The sequence below is a fragment of the Perca fluviatilis genome, chromosome 20 (assembly GCF_010015445.1).
Source record: "Perca fluviatilis chromosome 20, GENO_Pfluv_1.0, whole genome shotgun sequence".
Lineage (NCBI taxonomy): Eukaryota > Metazoa > Chordata > Actinopteri > Perciformes > Percidae > Perca > Perca fluviatilis.
In genome coordinates, this window is record NC_053131.1 from 12,918,926 (window position 1) to 12,942,442 (window position 23,517).

The window sequence follows — 23,517 nt, forward strand, 5'->3', positions numbered from 1 at the left end:
TTCTCTCTGTGACAGACACTTCCTTAAGAGAAACAGATCCACAGAACTGACGTCAAATTCCTCCACGACTTCTGATTCCATTGGCAGCAGGGAGTGGGTTTCGGATGAGTGTCTTCCACGGGAAAGAACCCAAAGTTGTTCCGGTACGTTCTTCTCAGGACAAAGTCAAACGTGCCGAAGTAGAGTAAGCTCTTCTGAAAATATCAGACAAGCTGCCAAAGAGGAGCACCAAGCTCCGCCCTGCCGGGAACGACCAGAAAGAAAACCTCTGCTGCCAAACCGAGGCCTGTCTTTCAAGAACAGATCGGATCAGAACTCAGTTACTCTGAAGTCACCACTTGGAACTATTTTGCAGCCAGTCGGCAATAAAAACATACATGAACCCACAGCACGCAAAACCAGTTCTCAGATTGTCCCCTGCATGAATGAGTTAAGTCACAAAGGTAACAACAGACCAGAAACCACAGAGAAGACTTCCTCTCGTTCTGTTGGGCCCAGGTTAAAAATGGCCCTGTCCAAAGTGTTCAGGAAACCACCATCAGGTGTGACTGGAGGCCGAGGTCCCAAACCTCTGGGGAGAATAGCTAGCAAATTTTACTGGAAACAAAGAAGAGACAGGAGCCTTAAAGATACCAAAATTAGCCGAAGCAAATGTGCTGTTAAAACAGCGGTCTCGTGTGAGGAGCTTGACCAAAGGACTCTGTCTGAGGACATTAAACAAAGGCGGTGGCATAGCACAGAGGCTCTGATGAACAAGACCAGCACATGGGTCGAGAGACAGCAGGGATTGATGGGATGGGAGGAAGAGCAAGAAGACCGAGATGAAGGAACGTCAGACTGTGAGAGCCTTTTCTCTCTTGATTCGCTGTCCTCCGCTTATGTGACAGCCTTAGCAGAGCAGCTGAGACACGAGGAAGCAGCTCAGAGTGAAGCAGAGAGCGAAGACAGTCAGATGTCTAAGGATTCATTGGCTGTGGAGAGCAGTGGGAAATACTCAACAGTGGAGAAACTTAGCCGAACAGTGGTGCCAACTTACTCATTGGTGACAGATTGCTCCCATTCATCCATGCGACACAATAGAACAGCAGAGATCAGTTTAGACCGGGACAGCCCTCAGAAACCTCAGGCAATCCCAGCAGAGGCGTATTGGAGCCAGCAAAACTCCCCAAAATCAAGACACAGTGGTGCAACAAGGAAGCCTCTTTCCCGCAACTCATTAGTAGCAGATTCCAGAGGCAGAGACACTGTACACAAAATGATTGAGGACTTTGGGAACATGCAGACCACTTCGACCATCAGCCCACGCTCCCTGAGTAGCTGCAGCGTGATGGAGCCAGAAAACATGCTGGCACTCACCGATGCCTGGTCCTCCACTGACGCAGCAGATAGTCCCAGAATTTACAGAGACTCTCTGCCTTTCCAAAGAAAAATGATGTTCAAAGGTGTAGAGAGCAGCAGCAGAAGCAGCAGCAGTCCCAGTCCAACCAATATGAACCTCTCAGATTCTCAGAGCGGATCTAGAAGCTACAGCTCAACATTCACCAGCACTGAGGGTGTAAATGTAACCGTGCAGGATCAACCCAGTGTTGAAAATTCAAGGGGCGCATTAGACACATTCGATTTTCAAGACTCTGAGATTCTGACAACGCCAGATGAAGCCCTGAAGGAAGTAGGATGTTGTGTAGAACAATCAGACGGACAAGTAGAAAATAAGGGGAAGGCAGCTATAGCTACTCCAGACTACAGCAGCATCAAAAGCCCAGCATCCTTACCAACCTTACATCAAACCAATCGTGTGTCACCCACTGAGATCCTCTACACTAAACAACAAGAATTACAGGTACAATTGCTTCAGGTGTTCACAGATGAACCTGACATGGTGACCGTTGACACTACGATGTCCTCTGACACTGAAATGTGTATGTCAGGTTGTCCGTCAGTAATGCATTTCTCTACAAGTCCTACTAACCAAGGTCCAGTATTGAACAAGATGTCTGACCCTGCAAGTGCTTTCAGACTGTCAACCGAAGATGAAGCACTATGCAGCCTAGATGGTGCAACAGAAAAGTTGAAAAATAGTCAGCAATACGAGCTTGGAAACGCCAAATATGGATCTAGGGAGGAAATGTTGGATGAGGCTGAAACCCAAGGCACTGAGCAGTACATTGCACTACAGCAGGAGCTTGTTAAATCAGCTTGTAAAAATTCCAGGAAGAGGAACAAAGACCAACAGGATGCTTTCATGTGCAGCCTGAAAATTCCAAAAAGGAGCAACAGCAGAGAGTTGGTAACTTTCTGCTCTGCAGCAGCTGGCAGCCAGGATTATATTTGGCCTGATGACAATAATAACACAAAAGGCGAACAGTCTGCCGTGCATTCTGTTTGTGTTAATGGCAGCGTTAGACAGGACAAAGTGGCTTCAGAGGTGTCGCCAGTTTCTGATCCCATGAGCAGGAAACTTGGACGGATCTTTGAGGACTCTGAATGTGGTGACAATAGTCCTCAGAGTGGTACCTCTGCGGGAGAGAGGGAAGCCGTTGAAAAGGGAGATGTAACAATAAAGGCGGTAGCTGCAGAAACAAAAGCAGGGGAATCACAAAGTCATAACACCAGAAAACATCAAGAAAACAGAAAACACATATGCAAGTCAGATGCTATTTGTAGTGCCATTGACCTGAGAATCTCAGAGGTGGTCAAAGAGCACATGAGACTGTCATTGATTGGCAGCAATGATGACAGGAAGAGCAGGAGTCAAAGCCTGAATGCTTTGTCATCATCCGTGTGTAAATTTGGCTGTAATAGTGATGAAAATAGAGGGACAGAAAAAGAGCTGAGAGATAAAATGAGTGATCAGATAAAGGAAGGAGCAATCCTTGAACACCTTTCACTGGAAAGGTTAAGTGAAAACCCAGTGGACAACAGTGTGCACCTGGCATCAGATCTGCCAGCTCAATTGAGGACTAGCCTTGAGAGCAACATGCTTTTATCTACTGAAGTAACACCGAAGATTGACCAAGCTCAAAACTTCTCTGATGTGACACCAAACAAGCTAGTAATCGACCATTGTTTTTTCCAAAACCCCTCTGCCAAAAACATCCAATCAAATCTGACACCCAACAGCCACGGAGAGTCTGAGCACTCTGGCAACCCCACTTTGCAACCGAATACGCCTAGTTTGTCCTCAATGAGTGATTCCTCCGATAATTCTCAAGGAACTGCTGTGGAGAAAGATGCTATGTGTCAAGAAGTGAATGATTCAGGTAAACAAAAAGTAACCTCTCATCTTAATCCCATCATTCATGATGCCTGCTTGAATGAAGTGAACCTCCAGAGCTGTTTGGATGCCCCTGCTGTGAATCCTGAACTTCACAGAATACCCCATAAAAAACCTTCCACCATGGGTGATGCAAAAGAAAACTGCGGATCTAATCCCGTAAAGGATGTCAATGTGGAAGCCACATTAAGTGTTGACTATAAAGGTTGTTACTCGTACAAACGGAACGCTCCGAGGACGATTCAACATTTCCAAAATAGTCCTGACGCATCTGGAGCCATACAATCATTATCTGATGGAGGAAGTCTTCAACTCAAACCACACATACATTACAGCAGCCAGAAGACACCCACTGATGAGAATGCCTCTATGAAAGGGTTTGATGTTTCTCCTGGCCGTAATGGAAATGGTGGAACAGTCAACACAAAAGGGGGTAAACCTTGTGTCACAGCACAGGATGAGTTCAGCTGTCCACAGAGTCATTTAAATGACTTGGCTCAGACTTGTGTGGTCAATTTGAATTACAACAGCAAATGCCAAAATGTATCAAATTCACTGTGCAAATTTGATCAGGATACTCATATTGACAGCCGACAAGATTGGGCGGTGAAAAAAGACAAAGAGACATTCACCCCAAAGATCTTCGCAGAGTCAAAATATGAAGCAAGGATTTCTGGTTCTATGCAGCAACAACCCAAAATACCACAGGGGAATGCCGTCACAAATACAAGTTGCTATGGATCTGTGATGTCCAAAAAACAGGTTGAGCTTAACACACCTGGTGATAAACAGGAGAATCATGCTCTGATGTCTAAGAAGGCCAAGTCTAAGAGGTTCAGAAAGTCTAAGATCCAGACTCATCCCCCGTCTTCATACGAGTCCTCTCTTAAGTCATCAGATGAGGATGAGGAGGAAGACATAACCACCAGAGGGCATCACAGCCGGCTCTCCTCCAAATGTGTAAAGCTTGGCGCTCAGAGTAATGGCAAAGAAGAAGTCAGACAGGCTGCAGATACGTCTACCACAGTGTCAGCGAGCAAATTTAAAATGAAGACTTGTTTTGCTGGAACTCAGGGTAAAAGTGAAGTTAAAGTCATCAGAGATTACTCCCAAAAAAGTCACTCTTTATCCCCTCAAGCATTGTCACAAAGGACAAAAAACATCCTGTATGCAAAGAAAAGTGAACCACAGCAGGACTCCCATATGCATTTTGCCTCCAGTGACATCAACCCGTTTGTTCACCAGTGGCAAGGCGACGACTCGGACCAACACTGTTATAAGAACCCAGCATTTGGGAGTGCTGCTGACCTATCCTGTAAATCTCCACTTTTGAACAGCGCTGAGAAACGTATAACAAGATGCTGTAGCGTTGACAATGGTTTGAACAGGCAGAACTCTCCTTTCAATTCACATCTGAGCACTTATGCCACCAACAAGGGACTCTCCAGTACGCTTAGCAGTATGGAGGATTATAAGGAACAAGGGAACAAAACATCTCCACTCCCGCCCTGTCATCAGGCGTCCCTTGATATTCACAATCATATAGCCAATCTGACAGTGACCGGCAGTTCTTCAAGTGACAATCATCCTGGGGGTTTTGGTAACAACTCCAGTCAGGTGGATGAAATTATGTTTGTGTACTCGTCTGAGCAAGAGTCTCAGGCAAGCAAAACACAGGCACAAAGAAGGAGGACATGTGAGCATGGCACTCAAACAGAGTGTGGCCTTCAGACGGTAAATATTGGTAACAGCAGTAGTGCTCCAAAGAGGAGAGAGCGGCACAAAAGGAGTAACACTGATGTACCTGTAACACAGAAAACCAAAGTAGACATTAAAGAATCTCCAACGTGGGCCAGTATGGAAAGCATGTCGGCTCGCCTCTCAAAGCTTATCGACAGCACCTCGGACCTGCTGGGGGACGTCCAGGAAATGAGAACAGGCAAAGCCCTCCAGTCAAGTCTGAGGAGTGTCAACTTGTCAAATATGAGCATGTCTTACAGTGAGTCTAATGACTGCACACGGAGAGACTGCTCAACTCAAACAGCCATAGATGTTGGGATCCAAACAGAAAGGTCTCCAACACCAGCAGAGAAGGTCGCAGCTCATCACCCAGTGAGAGGTCCAAAACCTCATGAAGTCAATGTGATAGTCAAAGTGATTGGTTCTGAGGTTGTCAGTGTGTCCCAAGACAAAAATGTGCACTGTGCGGTGAAGAGTACAGATGAAAAGATGCAGAGCATGCCTGAGCTGATCTTTAACACCTCTGCTGCAGCACAAAGGTCTAATGGCCTTCTGAAATCACTTCCTTTAAAGACTGCAGGTGAATGTCAACGACGTGTAAGATCTGCTTCTTCTAGAGGCTCAAAGCAAAGCACGCCCGAGGCACTGGGCCAAAAGAGTGTTACAGTATCTGAAGTCTCCCGCAGATCATCAAAAAACGCCTACCAAGAAAATCACAGTCCCTCTTTAAGAAATGACCCATCGCTTTTTTTAAAGAAACAAGCTACATACACAGACCGTGCATCATCTCCCATACTGACTGTGGGAGTAAGATTGCAGATGAAGCAGACAGTAAACCAATCAACACTAAATACACACCATCATTCTGAGAGAGACAGCCTTACTGTGTCTTCTAGCAAACACTTAGCTTGCACAGCTGTTTCAGAGGATGATCAAATGCCCAGACCGGATTGTGATGTTTCCTCTTGTACATCAGAGTCTGTATCACTTGAGAAGGTGAGTGAAATGAGTTGCTCAAGCCCTAAAGGCGCTGATAAGTGCTCTATAAATTCATCACTGGATAGATATACAGAGACTGACAGGGGAAGTGTTACCTATAAAGACTCCAAATGGCAGATGAGCTCTCAGCAGTGGCGGACTTCTGCTTCAACAAAAGATTTAACTATGCAGAACAACATCTCTCCCATATTAAGACAGACTGATGTGCACAAACAGCAGGCTAAAGCTAGACATGGAAGAACATCAAGACCTGCAGTTGATTCTGGTGATTTTTGCCCTGATTCCTACAATTCACCCCCGGTCAGCAGCAGAACGGTTCAACTCCAAGAGGACGATGTGGTGTCGATGGCACCCAGCGAGTGCAGCACAGACGTCCTCGTGAACATTAAACCCATCGCCAGTGTGTCCCAGTGTAAACACCACCAGATGGACCCAGAAGACCTGCCCATGCACAACAAGTTCACCAACTGGTCGGGCATTAACCTTCAGCACTCACAACACTCCAACAAAGTGGCCACATTTCCTACCAAAGAACACGACAAGAGCAGAAACTTTGCCCAGTGGGGCGAGATGGAGAGCTGCGACTCAAATGTAGAGTTCGCAGCCCAGAGCGGCAGAAGGACGAGAGAGATAGAGAGGCTGCGACAGGAGAGAGAGCAGGTGATGGCGACGGTCAACCTCAGCATGAACCCGACACCGCTGACTGTGGAGCTGACAGAGGCTAAGCTACACTACGGCCTCGGAGAGACGGATACACTGTTAAAGATGCTGTCCCCGAGGACCAGAGAAGAGCTGGAGCCCCCGACCTCTGCAACTACCAAACAGCAGCTGTATGCTAGGTAAGAATACACATGACCCAAATACTCCTTTTTTTATATATAATGCCATTGTCTTAAACAGATTAGGGCTAGGTTTCGTTTTAGCAAAAACTAAACTTGTTAATGCATCACTGTTTAATATTGTTTCAACACAAGCGGCTATATAAGAAATGCCAATTTCTTAAAAAATTTTAAACCTTATTTTCTTTAGAAACTTTCCTAATTTTGATCAGGAAATGATCAAAGACGAAGTAGACAAGACAAAAAATCTGACCACACATTTGATGCCAGCGTTCGATGCCTGACAGTATTTGATACTTGATACTGCAGACACTTTTGTATTGTAAAGGTATTAACGTCCAATTCTCGGTTCTAAAACTGATAAAACGAGGTGACCTAAACTACCTAAATGTACTGCAGAATTTGCTAAAAGACTCTAAGACTTTAACCTGATTTGTGTCCTTCTATTTTCTATTTCTGTGATTCTCTCCTCTCAGACACCGCAGGAGTATTGAAGGTTTAAGGCAGGACAGGGAGGAACGTCTCCAGACTTACCGGAGAGCTCGTAGTCTGAGTCCCAGCAAACATCCCCGCTCCTCTCCACCAGAGGCTGGCTCCAAGGTGTCTGCCGCCATGCCCAGTCGACGTAAAGAATACCTGCAACATCTCCGCCAAGAGGTGATAGACAGCTCCAGGTAAGACACTAGTTCTCTCACAAGATCAAAACAAAAATAAATACCCATACTAGTCTTAAATTTAAAACATAAATGTTTTTAGGTTTAGTGTTGAAAACTTGACTGGATCTCACTGAATTATCTAATTGACAGAATATCAGACCCCCCACGAGGGGAGGGCCAGTGTCCGTCTGACATTGAGCAGCTGTTGCGCGACTACGGCCGAGCCAGGGAGGAGGCCAGGACTGAGATTGCGAAAGCACGAGAACGACTGCGAGAAAGGACTGAGCAGGAGAAGAGGAGGCTACAGCAGCAGGCCCTGTCTCAGGAAGCCAAGGTCAGTTTTTGTGTACCAATATAAGGGGCTGCAACTCAATATGTTGATTTATTTTTTGATTAATCAATTATTTGTTTGTTCTATAAAATATCACAAAATAGTGACAAATGTCCAGGTCCTCGGTGCCCAAGGTAACTGTGAAATAGATTTGTCTTTGCCAATCATTTAAATACCCAAATATTTAAATTATATATCATAAAAGAGAGGGAAATAGCAAATTTTCACATTTGACAAATTCAAACCAGCAAATATTGGGACTTTTTCCTTGATAAATGCATTAAACGTTTACTAGATTATCAAAACTGTGGACGATTGATTTCCTGTCGATCAACTTGTTTTGGCTCCACATTAGATGGATTTGATAAGGTATCAATCAGGAAAAAAAATATCATATATTTATTATATATATATATATATATCATTTTTTCCCCCTCCTGATTTATATAACATTCCAACACATTGGCCTATAAATTTGGCTGACATAAATATAGTTAATATAAGATATTTTAAATGGATTTTCAGGGGCTGGCAGTTTTATTCCCGACCCAGCAGTATTGACAATTATTTTACTGGTGTCTCCCGTCTTGCAGGACGACCCGAGGCATCGGACAAGAATCAGTAACAGCACCTTATGCACAGGATCCAGCATGAGCCTTTCCTCTGGACCAACGTCGGGGTACAACAGCGGCAACACTGCCCAGCTACAGCATGGCAACAGGCCACTTCTGACTGGACAGGTTGGTACTCATGTTACACATTAAGATTTGGGACTGTAAAAAAAAATATATATGTATATTTTAATTTTTTTTATTTTAACAGAACATACAAGTTCACAAGCAGATTCACAAACTTGACGTTATTTAGGGACAAATGCTTTCAGGTGGATTATCTCACGCCTGGAATTTGTGCACATTTTGGCGGTCAGCTTGTATGAAAATTCAAGCATGATGTCAAACCACAATTCTTTTCCATTTTCCTGGGGACCTGCGTTGTAATATTATGGAGGACTTGAACTCTTCTGAATGGAAAGCAGCTATCACAGAGCAGCACTGACTCCTTAAACTGCAGAACTTATCTGGAACGCTCTAAGGAGACCCACCCAGACAAAAATCAAGAAAAGACGACACATCAACCACCATATTCAAGACCATACAACAGCATGATAACAAAATAGAGACACTATAAACCAAATAAACATATGTATAAATGACAACACCATAAGCCCATCATAAACGTCTTTCCCCAGCACTAAGCTTCTTAGGAGCCCCCCAGAAAGCTCAAGTACCTTCGAGTTGTTTGTTTTTTATAATGCAAGTGTAATTTTCCTTTTTTGATGAGCAACATGGCGGTAATTGTGTCGTTGTTACTGTTTTCCTTCAGATCACAGGGTTCCACGAGGAAGGGCTGAAGGTCAGGACACGTCCTCCTATATGTGGTCCACAAAGTGTGAAGTCACAGAGAGCCTGGCTGTCTGCCCAGGGTAAGTACTGGTCTGAGATTCACAAAACCTAAACAGACATGGGCAAAACACTGTCAAAAGTATGCTAAAAATTTGCTTTAATAAAAAAAACATGTTATCTTCTAAAATTTAGAAAGTAATATACAGTATATAGTTTTGACCATGTCTCACTAGTGCCGCACTTAACCTCCCTCCATATTCTCTGTATTGAAAATCCATGTTAACATTGTGTTCTGCTAGATGTTCGCCTTGAGCCTCCTGTCACCGGGTTTGAGCCCCTGATGACTTCATCTCCATCACCCCCATCTTGTACACGTCACCGCAACGCCTCCTTTGGCTCCACCTCTTCCATATCCACAACCTATCAGGATATCACATCTAGTCTCCTCGGTCGAGCGCTGGCTGAGGTAACCCAAACCTTTTTTATTTCAGTAAAAACACCTGAAAAACACCCAGCCATTAAATGCCACTGTTATTGACTAAACATTATAACCAATGTTTTAATCTACCCTTATCAGACGTTTGTATCAGGTTGAACTGCAAAATTTTTGTCTCCACAGGTACAACTGGCTTCCTCTGGGGATTTGAGCAACCTGCTAACGGGCAAGGCCACAGCAGGCTGGAGGTGAACTCAGTCACTCTCTTTGATAAACTCATCCAAAAAAATCATCAACCTTCAAATCAAGGACTTCCTCTCTGTCTGAGATGAATCCGATGCAAAATGAGGGCTTAACTTAAGTCCCTCAAAATCACAAATATTAATTCGCTAATGTATTATGTCTGTTTTTATTTAGCTACCAGGGAGAAGAAGGAGGTATCCAGGCTTACTACAAGCCCTCCTCCAGCCCATCTGTCCATGGTTTCCTTGGGGCCGGGGAGCTGGACAGACCCCTGGACAGTCTGTGGAACATCATCTGCCAGCTGTCCAAGAGCCACATGTATCATCAGTCGCTCCGTTCTGTCTGGACACGACCACTAGATGACAGCACTCAGCTGGGTGGGCTAACATGTCTGCTTAGTCTATATCCTCACATTAATTTATACATTAAAGTACCAGTGTAAGAATGTAACAAAGTAAATCTAGTCAAGAGCTATTTGAGGTAGATATAGTCTTTATATGTTTACTCTTCTTAAATTTAGCAGGCATTCCACCACATTAATCTGACAACGTAAAAAACATGCAATCATTTTATAGAATATACTGGATATTTATGGATTAAACTACCCAACCGTATATAAAATAATTAAAATTAGCTCCTTTGCAACCAACTACAAAAGTAAAATGCTACTTACACATTCATTGATCAGTAATAATTCATACATATATTCATCAGTAATAATTTATACTATGATATATACATTGTCTGCATTGAGCACTTTTACTCTTGTTACTTTAATTACATTTTGCTGATTTATACTCTCATACTTTCACCTAGGTTAAAAATGTTGTACGCTGATTTTCTGAAATCCCACTTGATTGGTATAATCAGTAGACCTGAAACATCAACATAAGATACTCATCACGGAAAGAAGAAGTTTATAAGATACTGATAAATACTGGCTATTTGCAATGTGAGCTTGATGTGATGGAAGAGTCTACCTTGCAAATAATATTATTCTTGCAAGAATATAAAGAGAGAAACGTATTTTTGTCTTTGCTGCAAAACTATTTATATGTTTTTGCAAGGCATTTGAGGACCCTGCAAATGCATTTGCTTCAAATGATGCGTCTGCATCCATTAGCTGTGTATAGTACAGCCCACAACACAGTCCCATTCATCACTGACTAGCTTAATGTATTGCATGACCAACTCCATTCTCACACCTGCAGTATGTGGCATTTAATATCTTTGCAACATTATCGGGCCTCTCTTACGTCATCTACCCTGCTCTGACCAAAAGTTTTATTTGTGTCCACACACTGATGTATTGTTTATTATAAGAGCTCATCATATCTTAATATAAATACCGGTATGTTGAATTTTACCTTCCCCCCCCCCCGAAGGTTGGAAAATAAATTGCTTTATAACCTTGTTTAGCAAATAATGTTCTGTTCCATTGCCTTTGTTCTTTTATATTTTCTTTTATTTCCAGCTTTTCATCAACCATTTAATCCTATCTGACACATTCTCTCTGTATTTCTGTTTAGTTTATATACTAACGGATCCATCCACCTGCCACCTCAGCCAGCCGCGGGACTTCTGCTGCATCAGCACCGAGTCCAAACAGGTAAGCAGAGCTGCAAAATGAACCAGCCGGTCCTGATGATTACTGCCTGTCGCCCTTGTTTAAGGTTCACTGAGCATTTCCTGCATACGTTGTTGTATACAAAATCACGCTTTAGTTTGAAGGAGAAAATTCCTTTTACTGTCATATTAGTGCGACAGGAAACAAAACAGACAGTGCTGTCTATTTTAGTGAAGACCAATTAATGGTAAACCGTGGCATTGAGTTTGTCATGCACCCAATGTAGTACATACTACTTTAGATGCTACTCATGCTCACAGAAACAACACTGACCCAGAGGCTGTGGGTGTGGAAGAAGCCGTGTGAGCTGTTGGTTATCAGTCTCAGCGTACACTTGCCTCTTGGCTGATCAAAAGACTGCGCTGCCTATTTTATTGATGGTTTTCCCCTTTTGCCCTCTGGCTCAGGGTGGCTTGTCTGTGCTGGCAATGCAGTCTGTGTTCGAGGAGTCTCTGCCTCGTCCCAGTGTGGATGCCGTCCGTGGGGAGATGATGCCCAGTTGCTGGATCCTGCAGCCAATTAGACTGGATGGACAGGAAGCCACCAGGGTCATCTACCTGCTACAGGTGAGACATGGTTGCTATAAACTACTTCGCAAGCTGACATATGTGTTGTGCTCACTAGCAACGCTGCCACATTTTAACTGCCAGTAAAAGCACAGATGTTTAGGTTGATCATAGATGGATACATGCATTCTGTGTGAATGTGAAAGTCTCAAAAACACTTGTGGGAAGATGACACAGGCTTTAAGAAGAAACATCAACGCGCCGCTTTTGTCCGACCTCCACATGTGGAAGTGCTGTGCAGGAATTAAACCCACATGGTAGAGCTGGGCAATATATCGATATTATATCGATATCGTGATATGAGACTAGATATCGTCTTAGATTTTAGATATCGTAATATCATAATATGGCATAAGTGTTGTCTTTTCCTGGTTTTAAAGGCTGCATTACAGTAAAGTGATGTCATTTTCTGAACTTACCAGACTGTTGTAACTGTTCTATTATTTGCCTTTACCCACTTAGTCATTATATCCACATTACTGATGATTATTTATCAAAAACGTCATTGTGTAAATATTTTGTGAAAACATCAATAGTCAACACTACAATATCGTTGTGGTATCGATATTGAGGTATTTGGTCAAAAATATTGTGATATTTGATTTTCTCCATATCGCCCAGCTCTACCACATGGTAGTTAATAATTACAATATGAACTAACAATCTTGTAATCCACAATTACTTGTATTGTAATCAAATTAAGATTTGAAGTGGAATTTTAGTCACCAAGCAATCTGATAAAAACTGGACAAAATGTTACTGAAAACGATTAAAAGGTGTAATCATTTACATACATCACAGTCTAACTGTGCAGTGAGTCTTTAATTCTGCTTTTGACTCTGATTTGAATAATGGTTGCCAGGCATTGCTATAGATGTGAAAGAGGTCATGGCCATATCATTTTGCTCTTCTTCTCCAGGTGGACCTAGGAACTCCATCCTTTCCTCACCGACTGTTGAACACTGTTTCCAGAAGACAGGCAGCTGTCATCGCTGATCTGGACGCTTTCCTCGCTAAATCCACAGGACTCACGAAGACTCTTTAGACTAAACTGTCTCCAGCATGGAGTTAGTCTGCCTTTTTAAATTTGCACCTGAAATGTATTTACTTGATTTGTTTTTATTATTCTAAGAGCACTGTTGTATTGTTTCCTAGTTACAAAGTTGAAGCAGCTTTCTTTTTTCTTTTTTTATATGAAGGTATGTTTTTGATAAAATATTGAAACTGTATTTTTATATATTTGTGATGTACATGAATGCTTGTAACAATCATAATCCCATTTTACCAAAGATTGATTAGAAGTCTAAGGGACTTGGCATGACACATGCTGTGTAGCCTCGGATAGTTAGTCATCAAGCTGTCTAAGCCTAAACAAAGTTTCCCCACCTAATTGATCCATTCATGTGATGACATATTTATATTATAATATTTATAAACTGATAAGTATCAGCTATTTAACTCCCTTAATTCCCTGTTAGCAACATGGTGTCTATTGGGTTCTACCATATTATAACAGCCAAATATGTTAAAGTCAGCAAGGACATCCTAGCTAGAGAACGTTTAAATGGAAGTCAAAGAGTCGGTCAACAGATAGTCAAAGGTTCCACTGATTTGATGTATAGCTACTATATATATCTATTTTCACCTGTGTTTACTTTCTAGATGGATGGATGGATGGATGGATGCAGCCAGCTTTGTTCTTAGAGGCACATATCAATATAGCTGAGATTAGGACCATAAACAGAAGGCAGTATAACATTGTCTGGGTCATGCAGTTTTTGCAAGCACTTAAATGCTTTGTTTTCACCTAGACGATGGTGGGGGAGGGGGGGGTTGCCAGATATGACTAAATGAAAGCTGGAACACTGAGACATACTTAGGGTGGAAAGTATTTGTAGGAAGGAACTATTTGCAAATACTATGTACTGTAACCCTGATTTGTATGTACTTATATCATCGGGCACTGCATATTTTAACCACTCAAACACCTTAATTCTGCAGAAGATTTACGTCAAATGTCCGTTAACATTTTTGCAGCAAAAGGGGGTATGATCAAAAAGTATACAGAGGGACTGTATGACAAATTGTTAGGGGGTCAGAAAAGGGGGAGGTTGTCTGACTTTTTTTTTGGGAGAGCAGGGGAAGGTCTTTTATTTATTTCCTGTCCTGAATTTTATTTCAGCCTTCTTTTGCAATATAGTTAATAGTTCAATATAAAGACCGCATTTTAAAGGTTTAAAGAAAACATTAAGAACCCTGAGGAGGGCCTTGCAAAGTGAAATATAAGGTTCAACTACCTCAATCATTTTCCTACGGTCCCTAAGCTATGTGGTGTATTGAAGAAATCCTAAGAATTATTTAGTCACTCTTCAGCTGTTATTTGTAATGTATAGGGAGCTGCACATGTGAAACTACTCAGCATCACTCTCTCGCTGCAGGAAACCAAACTACAAAATTTTGTATCAAAACCGGCAGCTGGTGAGTTGGAAAGTTGAGAACTTTTAAAAAGTCAAAGGGCAGGATCCCGCCTGCTCTGTAACTGACCTCTGCTCTCCTTTATTTTAACTTTTAAAGCTGCAGTAAGATATGGACACAATATGGTACTCTGAATCTGCATGAGCTAAGGCCTTTTTTGACCAGTTTCTGAAGTCTGTCGTATTTATTTTGTTCCTCTTGCCTTCAGTTTGAAATGCTGTCGAATGTTTTTTTTTATAGTTGTGTTGGGGTTATTTTATGAGCATGGTGCTGTGTTTACAGCGGCTTGCACAAAACTTTTAATGCATTTATTAATTTTGCATATTAAAAAGTGATTTTGTTTTTGTTTGCACAGTGTTGAAGCTATGCAGACGCTGATCACAGGCAGGACTGTTCTCAGTCCCAGCTGGGTCAGCTTTACCCAGATATGAAGCCATATTATTTACAGTAGTTGAAGGTTCAGGACATTTTTGGCAGCGCTTAGTTTATGCCTAAAGATGTTCCAGGGGGAACCAAAGAGAAAGAGACAAATACCGAAGACACCGAGTGAAGGAACATAGTGACAACTGTTTGTACTGATTTCTTTTCTATGTGTTTCTATAGATTTTTAAGTGCTTGTTTCATTTTGTAAAAAGCATTATTTATGTTTTGACAATGTGTTGTAAATGTATTTTATTATAAACACCCTGCTTCCGGTTGCTAATAAGATGTAATGTGGCCCGTCCCGTGTGTTTGGCCATTTTTTATGAATGCAATACATATTTTAAGTGAACTGTTGTTTTTCCTTATTTCTTTTGGAAAGTTGGAGTTTGTGTGAAGGTCTTTTCCTTAAATTATCCTCAAGTGACAACACAGTATATCAGAATCCTTATTTCCTTCATTTAATCATTTGCAATTAGTCTAAGTAGCCCTGGGTATTGAACCTCTGTATCTTTAGTGCTGATTTAAATGTGCTTTAAGCACAGAATATCGAAAACTGTCAAGTACCAAAAGCTGGCAGGGAATGCTTGCTCCGATTCGTACTCTACTTTCCCTAACATATACAGTTGTCTTCTTTTGTTATATGGAGAAAAAAAATGCTTTTGTAAAAAGAAAATTCTCTGTTCCTCAAAGTATCTTTTTTGTGCTGGTATGGATAATCGGGTATTGTATTGGCACTACTATCGGAACATGTCAAACGATACCCAGCCCTTATTGTAAGCGGTCTACACCTTTTTAGGTTTTTATTAGTTTTTTGGGCCTTGAAAAGTTATTTAAATTAAACCGTCTGATGGGGCATCACTTGGTGGAACTGCCAACAGCTCATAAACATGAATCCTGACAGGGGTTTAACAATGCTTTTTCTTTTCTCATTTATAAATATATATTAAAAAAACATTAATAATGTTTTAATGTATTATCTTCATATAAAAGGACCTATATTAGTCAGATAAATGTGGTGCACTAAAAAGTACATTTCCCTCCTGAAATGTAGTGGAATTATTAAAGCAAGTGAAGCACCTCAACATACTCCAATAAATTGTACTTAGTTACTTTCCACCACTGATGTCACATTACCTGACAGGTGTTCTCTCTCTGGTGTAACTGATGGACATCCTTTGTAACGTGAGGACATGTGTCCATGCCCAGACCTCTCTCCTCTGCACTGCGTGTAAAATGGCACGCAGAGGCAACAGTGGAGGTGACATTTCTGAGAGGGTGGGTGTTGTGTGTGCGATTAGAGCCCGGCTGGCTGGGGTGGGGTGGAGTGGATTGTGGGGTGGAGGGGTGGGGGGGTTGTACAAGAGATCAGAAGTGTCTGTGCCATTTAGAGTCACCAGCTCTTGTCAGGAATGTGCGTCCCCTGCGCGCACAGATCATGTACTGGATGCGCCCACTTTATTTTTAACCCGGCTGGGTGGGTCAGTCGCTGGCTTTCGGGAATGACCGTGGAGCGCGCGGCGCCTACAGCCCCTTTCCCTTGTCCCCCGTGCAGGACCGTGTCCTCCTCGCGCTGTGGAGACCTCCGTCCGCTCTGACCACGACCCCCGCTGCTTCAATGGGATTATAATTGGTTTATTGGCAGGGAGAAGACTCAAGATAAACACGTTCGGACAGGACAGCATCCAGAAGCAAGTAAGTGTATTTTGAAAGCAGAGCTATAGTTGCGCCATTGTTAAATGAAATTATTGATCTTTGGCCAAATAGTTTCTGTCAGCGGTCACTGACTGCTATTTGTTTGCCGTTGTTTGTAGTGGAGTTAAAAGTTTCCTCCAAACCACCTGTTGGCACAGGCTGACATGTTAAATAATGACGTCGTTTTTCAAAAAGCTTTCACACTTTTTTTTTTTTTTTAGAATGGATTATGGATGTGTTCTGTTGTTAAAATCACTCGCTTTTTTTTGTTTTAGTCAAGCTACATCTTGAGTTATCAGTTTGTTATCTTTTAGCGTAGGCTTTAAGCAGGCCTCAGCGAGTCGTTGGAAATGCGCACAATGACGTCAGTGCGCATGTTTGCGAGTGGAGAAGTGCGCTCTCCAAAAGTTGTCTTATGTTGTAGGAGTAGTGGAGAAAGTATTTAGATACTTTACTTGAGTAAAAGTTGTAGTACTGCACTATGAAAATACTATATTCTCCAAAGTCAGTGGTGGAATATAACTAAGTACATTTACTCCAGTACTGTACTTAAGTACAAATTTGAGGTACTTGTACTTTACTTGAGTCTTTTCTTTTCATGCCACGTTCTACTTCTACTCCACTACATTTCAGAGAGAAATATTGGACTTTTTACTCCACTACATTCATCTGACATCTTCAGTTACTAGTTACTTTACACATTAACACACATAGTTTATGAAATATGATACTTTATTATAAATTAAACTACCCAACAATATGACGGCCTACAAATCCAGCTGAAATGAGTAGACCATTAATCACTTAGTTGATTTACAGAACAGTTTGGATCGTTTCCAGTTTCTAAAATGTGAGGATATTTTGGCATTGCATTGGGGGAATTACTGGAATTGTTGGGTCTTTGTAAATTATAGAGTGTGGTCTAGACTTACTCTAGCTGTCTGAGATAACTCTTGTTATGAATTGATATTATAAATAAAATTGAATTGAATTGAGTACTTTTACTTTTCATACTTTAAGTACATTTTCCTGATGATACATGCTTTCACTTAAGTAACATTTTCAATGCAGGACTTTTACTTGTAACAGAGTATTTCTACAGTGTGGTATTAGTACTTTTACTTAAGTAAAGAATCTGAATACTTCTTCCACCGCTGTCCAAAGTACACAATTAGCAGAATGTACTTTAGTATAAACCTGAAAGTGCTGAAAAAAAAGTTACACTATTGTATGTATTATCTTGTTTGATTATAACTATTACTGATGCATTCATGTTTTGGTAGCATTTTACTGTTGCAGTTGGTCATGCTGGAGCTAATTTAGCCTTTAATAATTTAAGTATTTGTATATACTTTTGGGATAGTTTATTTTGTAATATTTTAAAGCCCTGTCGTGTTTTTAAAGTGAAATCTGTGAAGTAGCTAGTAACGTAAGCTGTCAAATGAATGTAGTGGAGTAAAAAGTACAATATTTCCCTCTCACATGTAATAGAAGTGTAACGCAGCAAAAATGGAAATATACTCAAGTACTCAGATACTTCAAATTTGAACTAAGTTCCAGGATTTTAGTGAATGTACTTAGTTACATTCCACTGGTGTTAACCTAAGCCCAGGTGCATATGCATAATTGCATATTTCCTCTCATTTTCTTTCCTAAAGCACTCTACAGTCCGTATCCCCTCCTTGATCGGAAACAAAGTGGTGGCTCACGAAAGAATAGAAATATAAAATGTTCACTGAGCGAAAGAGACGTTCCCCCTCATTCCCCTTAAAAGGACATGTGTGTGAGTGTGTCACCATGTCTGGACGAGCTGGGACTTTTGTGTAAACACACCACAGGAATAGTTTACTATTGATTCCCAAAAGCCAGGCTCAGTATTGTTGCAGTCAAAACATTATTGAACACAACAAAGGAACCTTTTTCTCACAGCTTGTGTACATAATCAATGTACAGTATGGATTATGCCAGAGTGTTTGTATGCTCAGTTCCCCCATGTTTTTTTTCCTCATATCTTGTTGAAGTACATGAGTAATAGTTGGTTTGATGTTATTGGCAGTTTGGGGAGAATTTTAGAGCTGCAAACTCACTCAGTCCAATAACCAGCCCCCCCCCCCCTCCTTCCCCCCTTCCACCTCTCCTTCCATATTGATCTCTGTCCACTTTGTGTTTATGTCTCAGATTTACTCTCTGCTGCTGCTCATAGGCCTCCCTCTCCTCAGTCCAGTTGCTGCTACAGTTTCTCACACACTGTAGATCACACATCTTGGCCACACCCATCTCTTATTTCATCCTCTCCATCTGACTGCATGCTGCTGAGATTAATGTGCTCACTGCTGGCCAGCTAAAAACACAGAGTTTACTTACAGCTGGGAGCATTGTTTTCACGCTTATATTCATCTCAGGTGCTGATTTGATCTTTACATTGTACACATTTGTACAACGTAGTTTTGCGCTAACCACAAATGAGGGAAATGGGCGCAGTCAATTCAAAATCACAAACGGCGAAAAAGGTTATCATTAATAAAAGTTTTTTTTCACACCTTTAGAAACAAGGGATTGTTTTGTTTTTATTCTAACTCAGCAAAGCTTAAGAGTAAAAATCTCATTCACACCTTTTAACCTTTTTACAAAACCTCGTGCGGAGCTGCATCTGCAGAATGCAGTATGAGTTTTGATAAAAAGAATTGTAATATGTTTTCTTTTTCCTGAGGTCAAGCAGCACTTAAATATCTGGAGAAATTCCAGGCGACATTTTAATCATCCCTCTTGACATTTATTTTACTTCTGAGAAATTATCCAGCGTCTCTTAGTCGTCATCGCACAATGTGCAGCAAGAAAAATGATGAAATACTGGACCATGTGCTGAGGTCTTTATGGTGATCTAAAGCAATACGAGGTGGTGCCAAAGTGTTATATCATTTGTCTTATAGGCCAATAATAACATAAAAGTTTGTTATTTGTATCAACCTCACATCAAATTTATGTCCAATACCTCATAGTGGTAACAACGTTAACATTACTTATAATAAGATTACTTCATTTATGTTTTAATGATGTTAGCTTTCTGGAATTCAGACAGGCAGTGCTGAAACTATTAATTATTATCTGGTTATCAGATGGTCCCTTGCCAGAATATTAATTATCAAAAGGTTAAATTGTATCATAATGGGCGCCCGGGTAGCTTACCTGGTAGAGCGAGCGCCCAGATATAGAGGTTAATTCCTCCACACAGAGGCCCAGGGTTCGAATCTGACCTGCAGTGCTTTCCTGCATGTCTTCCCCCTCTCTCTCCCCTTTCATATCTAAGCTGTCCTATCAATTAAAGGTGGAAATGCCCAAAAGATAATCTTGAAACAATTATATCATCATATCTTTGCATATTTTGGGCTTTTTGACTGTTAATTGAATATAAAAAAGGACTATTTATCATTATTTAACATGTTATAGACTTACCAATTAGTAAATCAATTAGGGCTGCAACTGTAGGTGATTATTATAAAATGTCTATAAAATGTCACAAAAGGAAATTGTAAAAAATCTGAATTTTTCAAGGCCCAAGATAAAGTCTTTAGGTTTCTTGTTTTGTCCAACCAATCATTGCTTGAAAAATGATTTTAATCACTTATCACAATTGTTGCAGATTATTTTTCTGGTCGATTCATCTGCTAATTGTTACAGCTATACAATAAATTGAAAGGTTAGTGGATAATAAAAACAACTGTTGGTTGCAGCTGTAATGGAAACTAGTTGCCAGTACTGTTTTTGTTAGAGATCTGCAGGTGCATTGTAGGCATTTGCATACTGTCACTCCAGCTCAGCACTCTAATTATCGTGATTTCATCTTATTGTTGGTTTTTAGACTTTGATTCTGCATTACAGCTGACAGGGTGACCTACTGTGAGTGAGCTATATAAGAGCTGTGTCTCTTACTCAAGGACACTATTGACAGACACACACACATTGCTGTGGCAAGGCAGTGGACTTTCTGTCACAGGACTGTCTATAAGTAGGAGGCCAGCTTGCCTTTAAAACAGCTTTAAATGGAGCCGAGTACAGTCTAACTGAGTACACGTCCCAGCTCACACACCTAATTTGCTGCGGTTTGTGTTTGGAAGCAAGCAGTCAGTCAGCCCTTCGACACAGTTACAGTCCTGTAGGTTTTTGTAAAACGGCTGACGGCTTGTGGATACAGGTTTGTACGGCGTGTAAAGAGGGTTTGTGCAAATTGAGTGCGTTGTTCAGTGTTCCTGTCCAGGTTGTGTGTGAGGTGATAAGGGGATCCCCAGTGGTGGGTGGAGCGTCCCGGGCCGATAAGAGCCCTCTGCAGAGGAATGATACTGAGCAGGAGGAGGAGGAGGGAGACCTGTAGGGTGCCATTATTGTGCACCACTGAGGGCCTCTTCTCTGAATGCACCTCTGTAGTCAAGTCATGTCAGCAGTCAAGGAAAGTAACTAAGTACATGTACTCAAATACTGTACTTAGGTACAATTTTGAGGCACCTGTACTTTACTTGAGTATTTCCATTTTCTGCTACTTTGTACTCCACTATAATTCAGAAGCAAATATTATATTGCTAGTTACTTACCACCACTGTAAAATCACAAATATATGGTAGAATAAATGCTGATTTTTATCTCTAATTATTAAGTTATGAAAAATATGTCAAAAATAGGTGGTATTCAGCTTGTTGTACTTAATCAGTACCACATGAGGCCACTGTCATGTTCCTTTTTCTCCATCTTTGTGTACTACAGTATCCACACAAGTTGTATTCCCCGCCTTAGTTCACCTCATGCACTTATTTTCAAAAAATACCCACCAACGGAAGTGCGCAAACACACACACACACTCGAAGTTCAAACTATGCGAGCTGCATCATTCAAAAAAAGGTAGTTTCGTCATGTTCTCCAGAACAGAGGGGTTGCCCTCCCCCTGTGTGACATGATAAGAGAGCTATGCTGCACCCAGATAGAGAGCTATCTGAGCTGCTACCCTTCAACCCGCCATTCCACACAGAGAATACACAGACACACTGCAGGGTGACAGTTGAGCAAAGTGAAACGCACAAAATGGAGATTGTGAGGGGCACAGGAGCTTGTGGGGCCAATTTGAAAGCTATGGTAGGCAAGGTGTCTATGTAAAAATATACCTGTACTGTACCACATCTGAGGTAAAACAGATTTCTTCAAATTTCTAAAATGACATTCTCATGCCAGGTATAGATACAGCCCCTCCCCAATGGGGTTGATAAATTGAAACTTAACACCAAAATACAAACTAAACTGCAGCGAGACAGTGTTTTATCCGATTCATTTCTTAAGTAATCATTTGGTGTTTAAAACATCGGAAAACAGTGACATTTTTTCCTTACAATGTCTTAGAGGCCAAGGTAATGTCATCAATGTAACGTGTTGTTTTCTTTTTTCAACAGTCTAAAACTAAAATTGACTGTACTGTAGGAACAACAGCAAATTCTCATAGTTGCTTATCTGGAATCAACTGAAATGTGGCACTAATTGTTACAGCCCTACAATTTGTGTCTGATATAGTCTTTCCACAAAAAAGTTAAATTACTTAATTTAAAAATCCAGAAAAATCCAGTCCATAGTATATGTAAATATGGTTAAATTAGTGTCAGTTACAGATTTGTAAGTGCTGAACCCCAGTTTATCATCATAATTAATCATAATCACCTCTACTGTCTGTCTTCCTCCTCCATTTCATTCCATTCCAGTATTCACGGTCCATCCTGTCATTTCATCCCTTCCACACCCAGACTACCTGAGGACGCTGCCTGCCGTCCCCTCACCCGCTTGCCACGCTGGCTTCCGCCATGACCTCCACCACAGACTTTGACAATGCGGAGATCACGCAGCAGTACAGCCGCATCAACACTCGCTTCGACGCCACTGACGAAGAACTCGACAATGACAACAGCTCTGCCAGGCTGTTTGAGCGCTCGCGCATCAAGGCCCTCGCAGGTGAGTGCATGCATAGTAAACAGGCTGTGTCCTTTCTGAGGCATTTGTGTGACACATTTTTGAGATGACAGTGTCTTTTTAAGAGCGTGGGAAGGGCAGAAAGGATGAGCTATAATGGGTGTCTGTTTAACTTTAGCAGGTTTGAATGTGTCACTCACCTTCACTTAGATTTAGTTGAAAAATTACATAATTCCCACTCCGGGTGACCTTTGATTTTACTCCAATGCTCTTAGCTAGAGCTCTGCAGGTGTTGTTGTGTGTGTTTTGTGTGTGTACATGTTACTCGTGGTGTCACACACCCCCAACAGCTGAGCCCTGACACTCTCCGCACCCTCTGCAAGTACTGTAACTGGGATCGCTTGCACATTCCCAGAATGTCCAGCGTCTGACCGAACTGAACAGCTGACCTGCCCGTCTGCCTCCCATTGCACAGATCTCTGGCATTTCTGGCTAAGCTGGTAAGCTGTGACCCACCTGTGGGGTGGCTGCTTGGAGTTTTTAAATAGTTTCTGCATTGGAAGGAAGCGTAACATAGATGGGGTGTTCAGGGTCACACCATGGTCATTTTTTTGTAAAGTCGTAGACACAAGAGAGGTCAGCCACAAGGCTGTAAAATGAATGAATTTAGCTCTGTGGAGAGAAGGCACTTCTGGGTAGCACTGGGTATTGTTTGACGCATTTTGATACTAGTACGGATATGATGGCTGAGTTTCAATACAAATGCAAAAACACAGAATTTTTTTGATACCTTACTTTGGAATAGTGTTGTTGTTTTTCTACAAATCCAAAAGAAGCTAAATGTCTAAACACAAGTAGCTAAAAGAACATTGC

General features: G+C 41.5%; 1 protein-coding gene across 1 annotated transcript in view; it reads left to right on the plus strand.

Annotated features, from left to right (window-relative positions):
- stard9 (StAR-related lipid transfer (START) domain containing 9) overlaps window positions 1-14,209 on the plus strand; it is a 45,861-nt gene extending 31,652 nt beyond the window's left edge. The window contains exons 22-32 of the mRNA XM_039785422.1: window positions 16-6,852; window positions 7,329-7,526; window positions 7,659-7,842; window positions 8,433-8,579; window positions 9,223-9,322; window positions 9,542-9,708; window positions 9,862-9,926; window positions 10,096-10,298; window positions 11,451-11,530; window positions 11,956-12,114; window positions 13,034-14,209. Of these exons, the coding sequence (XP_039641356.1) occupies window positions 16-6,852; window positions 7,329-7,526; window positions 7,659-7,842; window positions 8,433-8,579; window positions 9,223-9,322; window positions 9,542-9,708; window positions 9,862-9,926; window positions 10,096-10,298; window positions 11,451-11,530; window positions 11,956-12,114; window positions 13,034-13,159 (8,266 nt within the window). The 3' untranslated portion in view covers window positions 13,160-14,209. The remainder of the gene's footprint in view (window positions 1-15; window positions 6,853-7,328; window positions 7,527-7,658; window positions 7,843-8,432; window positions 8,580-9,222; window positions 9,323-9,541; window positions 9,709-9,861; window positions 9,927-10,095; window positions 10,299-11,450; window positions 11,531-11,955; window positions 12,115-13,033) is intronic.
- Window positions 14,210-23,517: the final 9,308 nt, after the last annotated feature.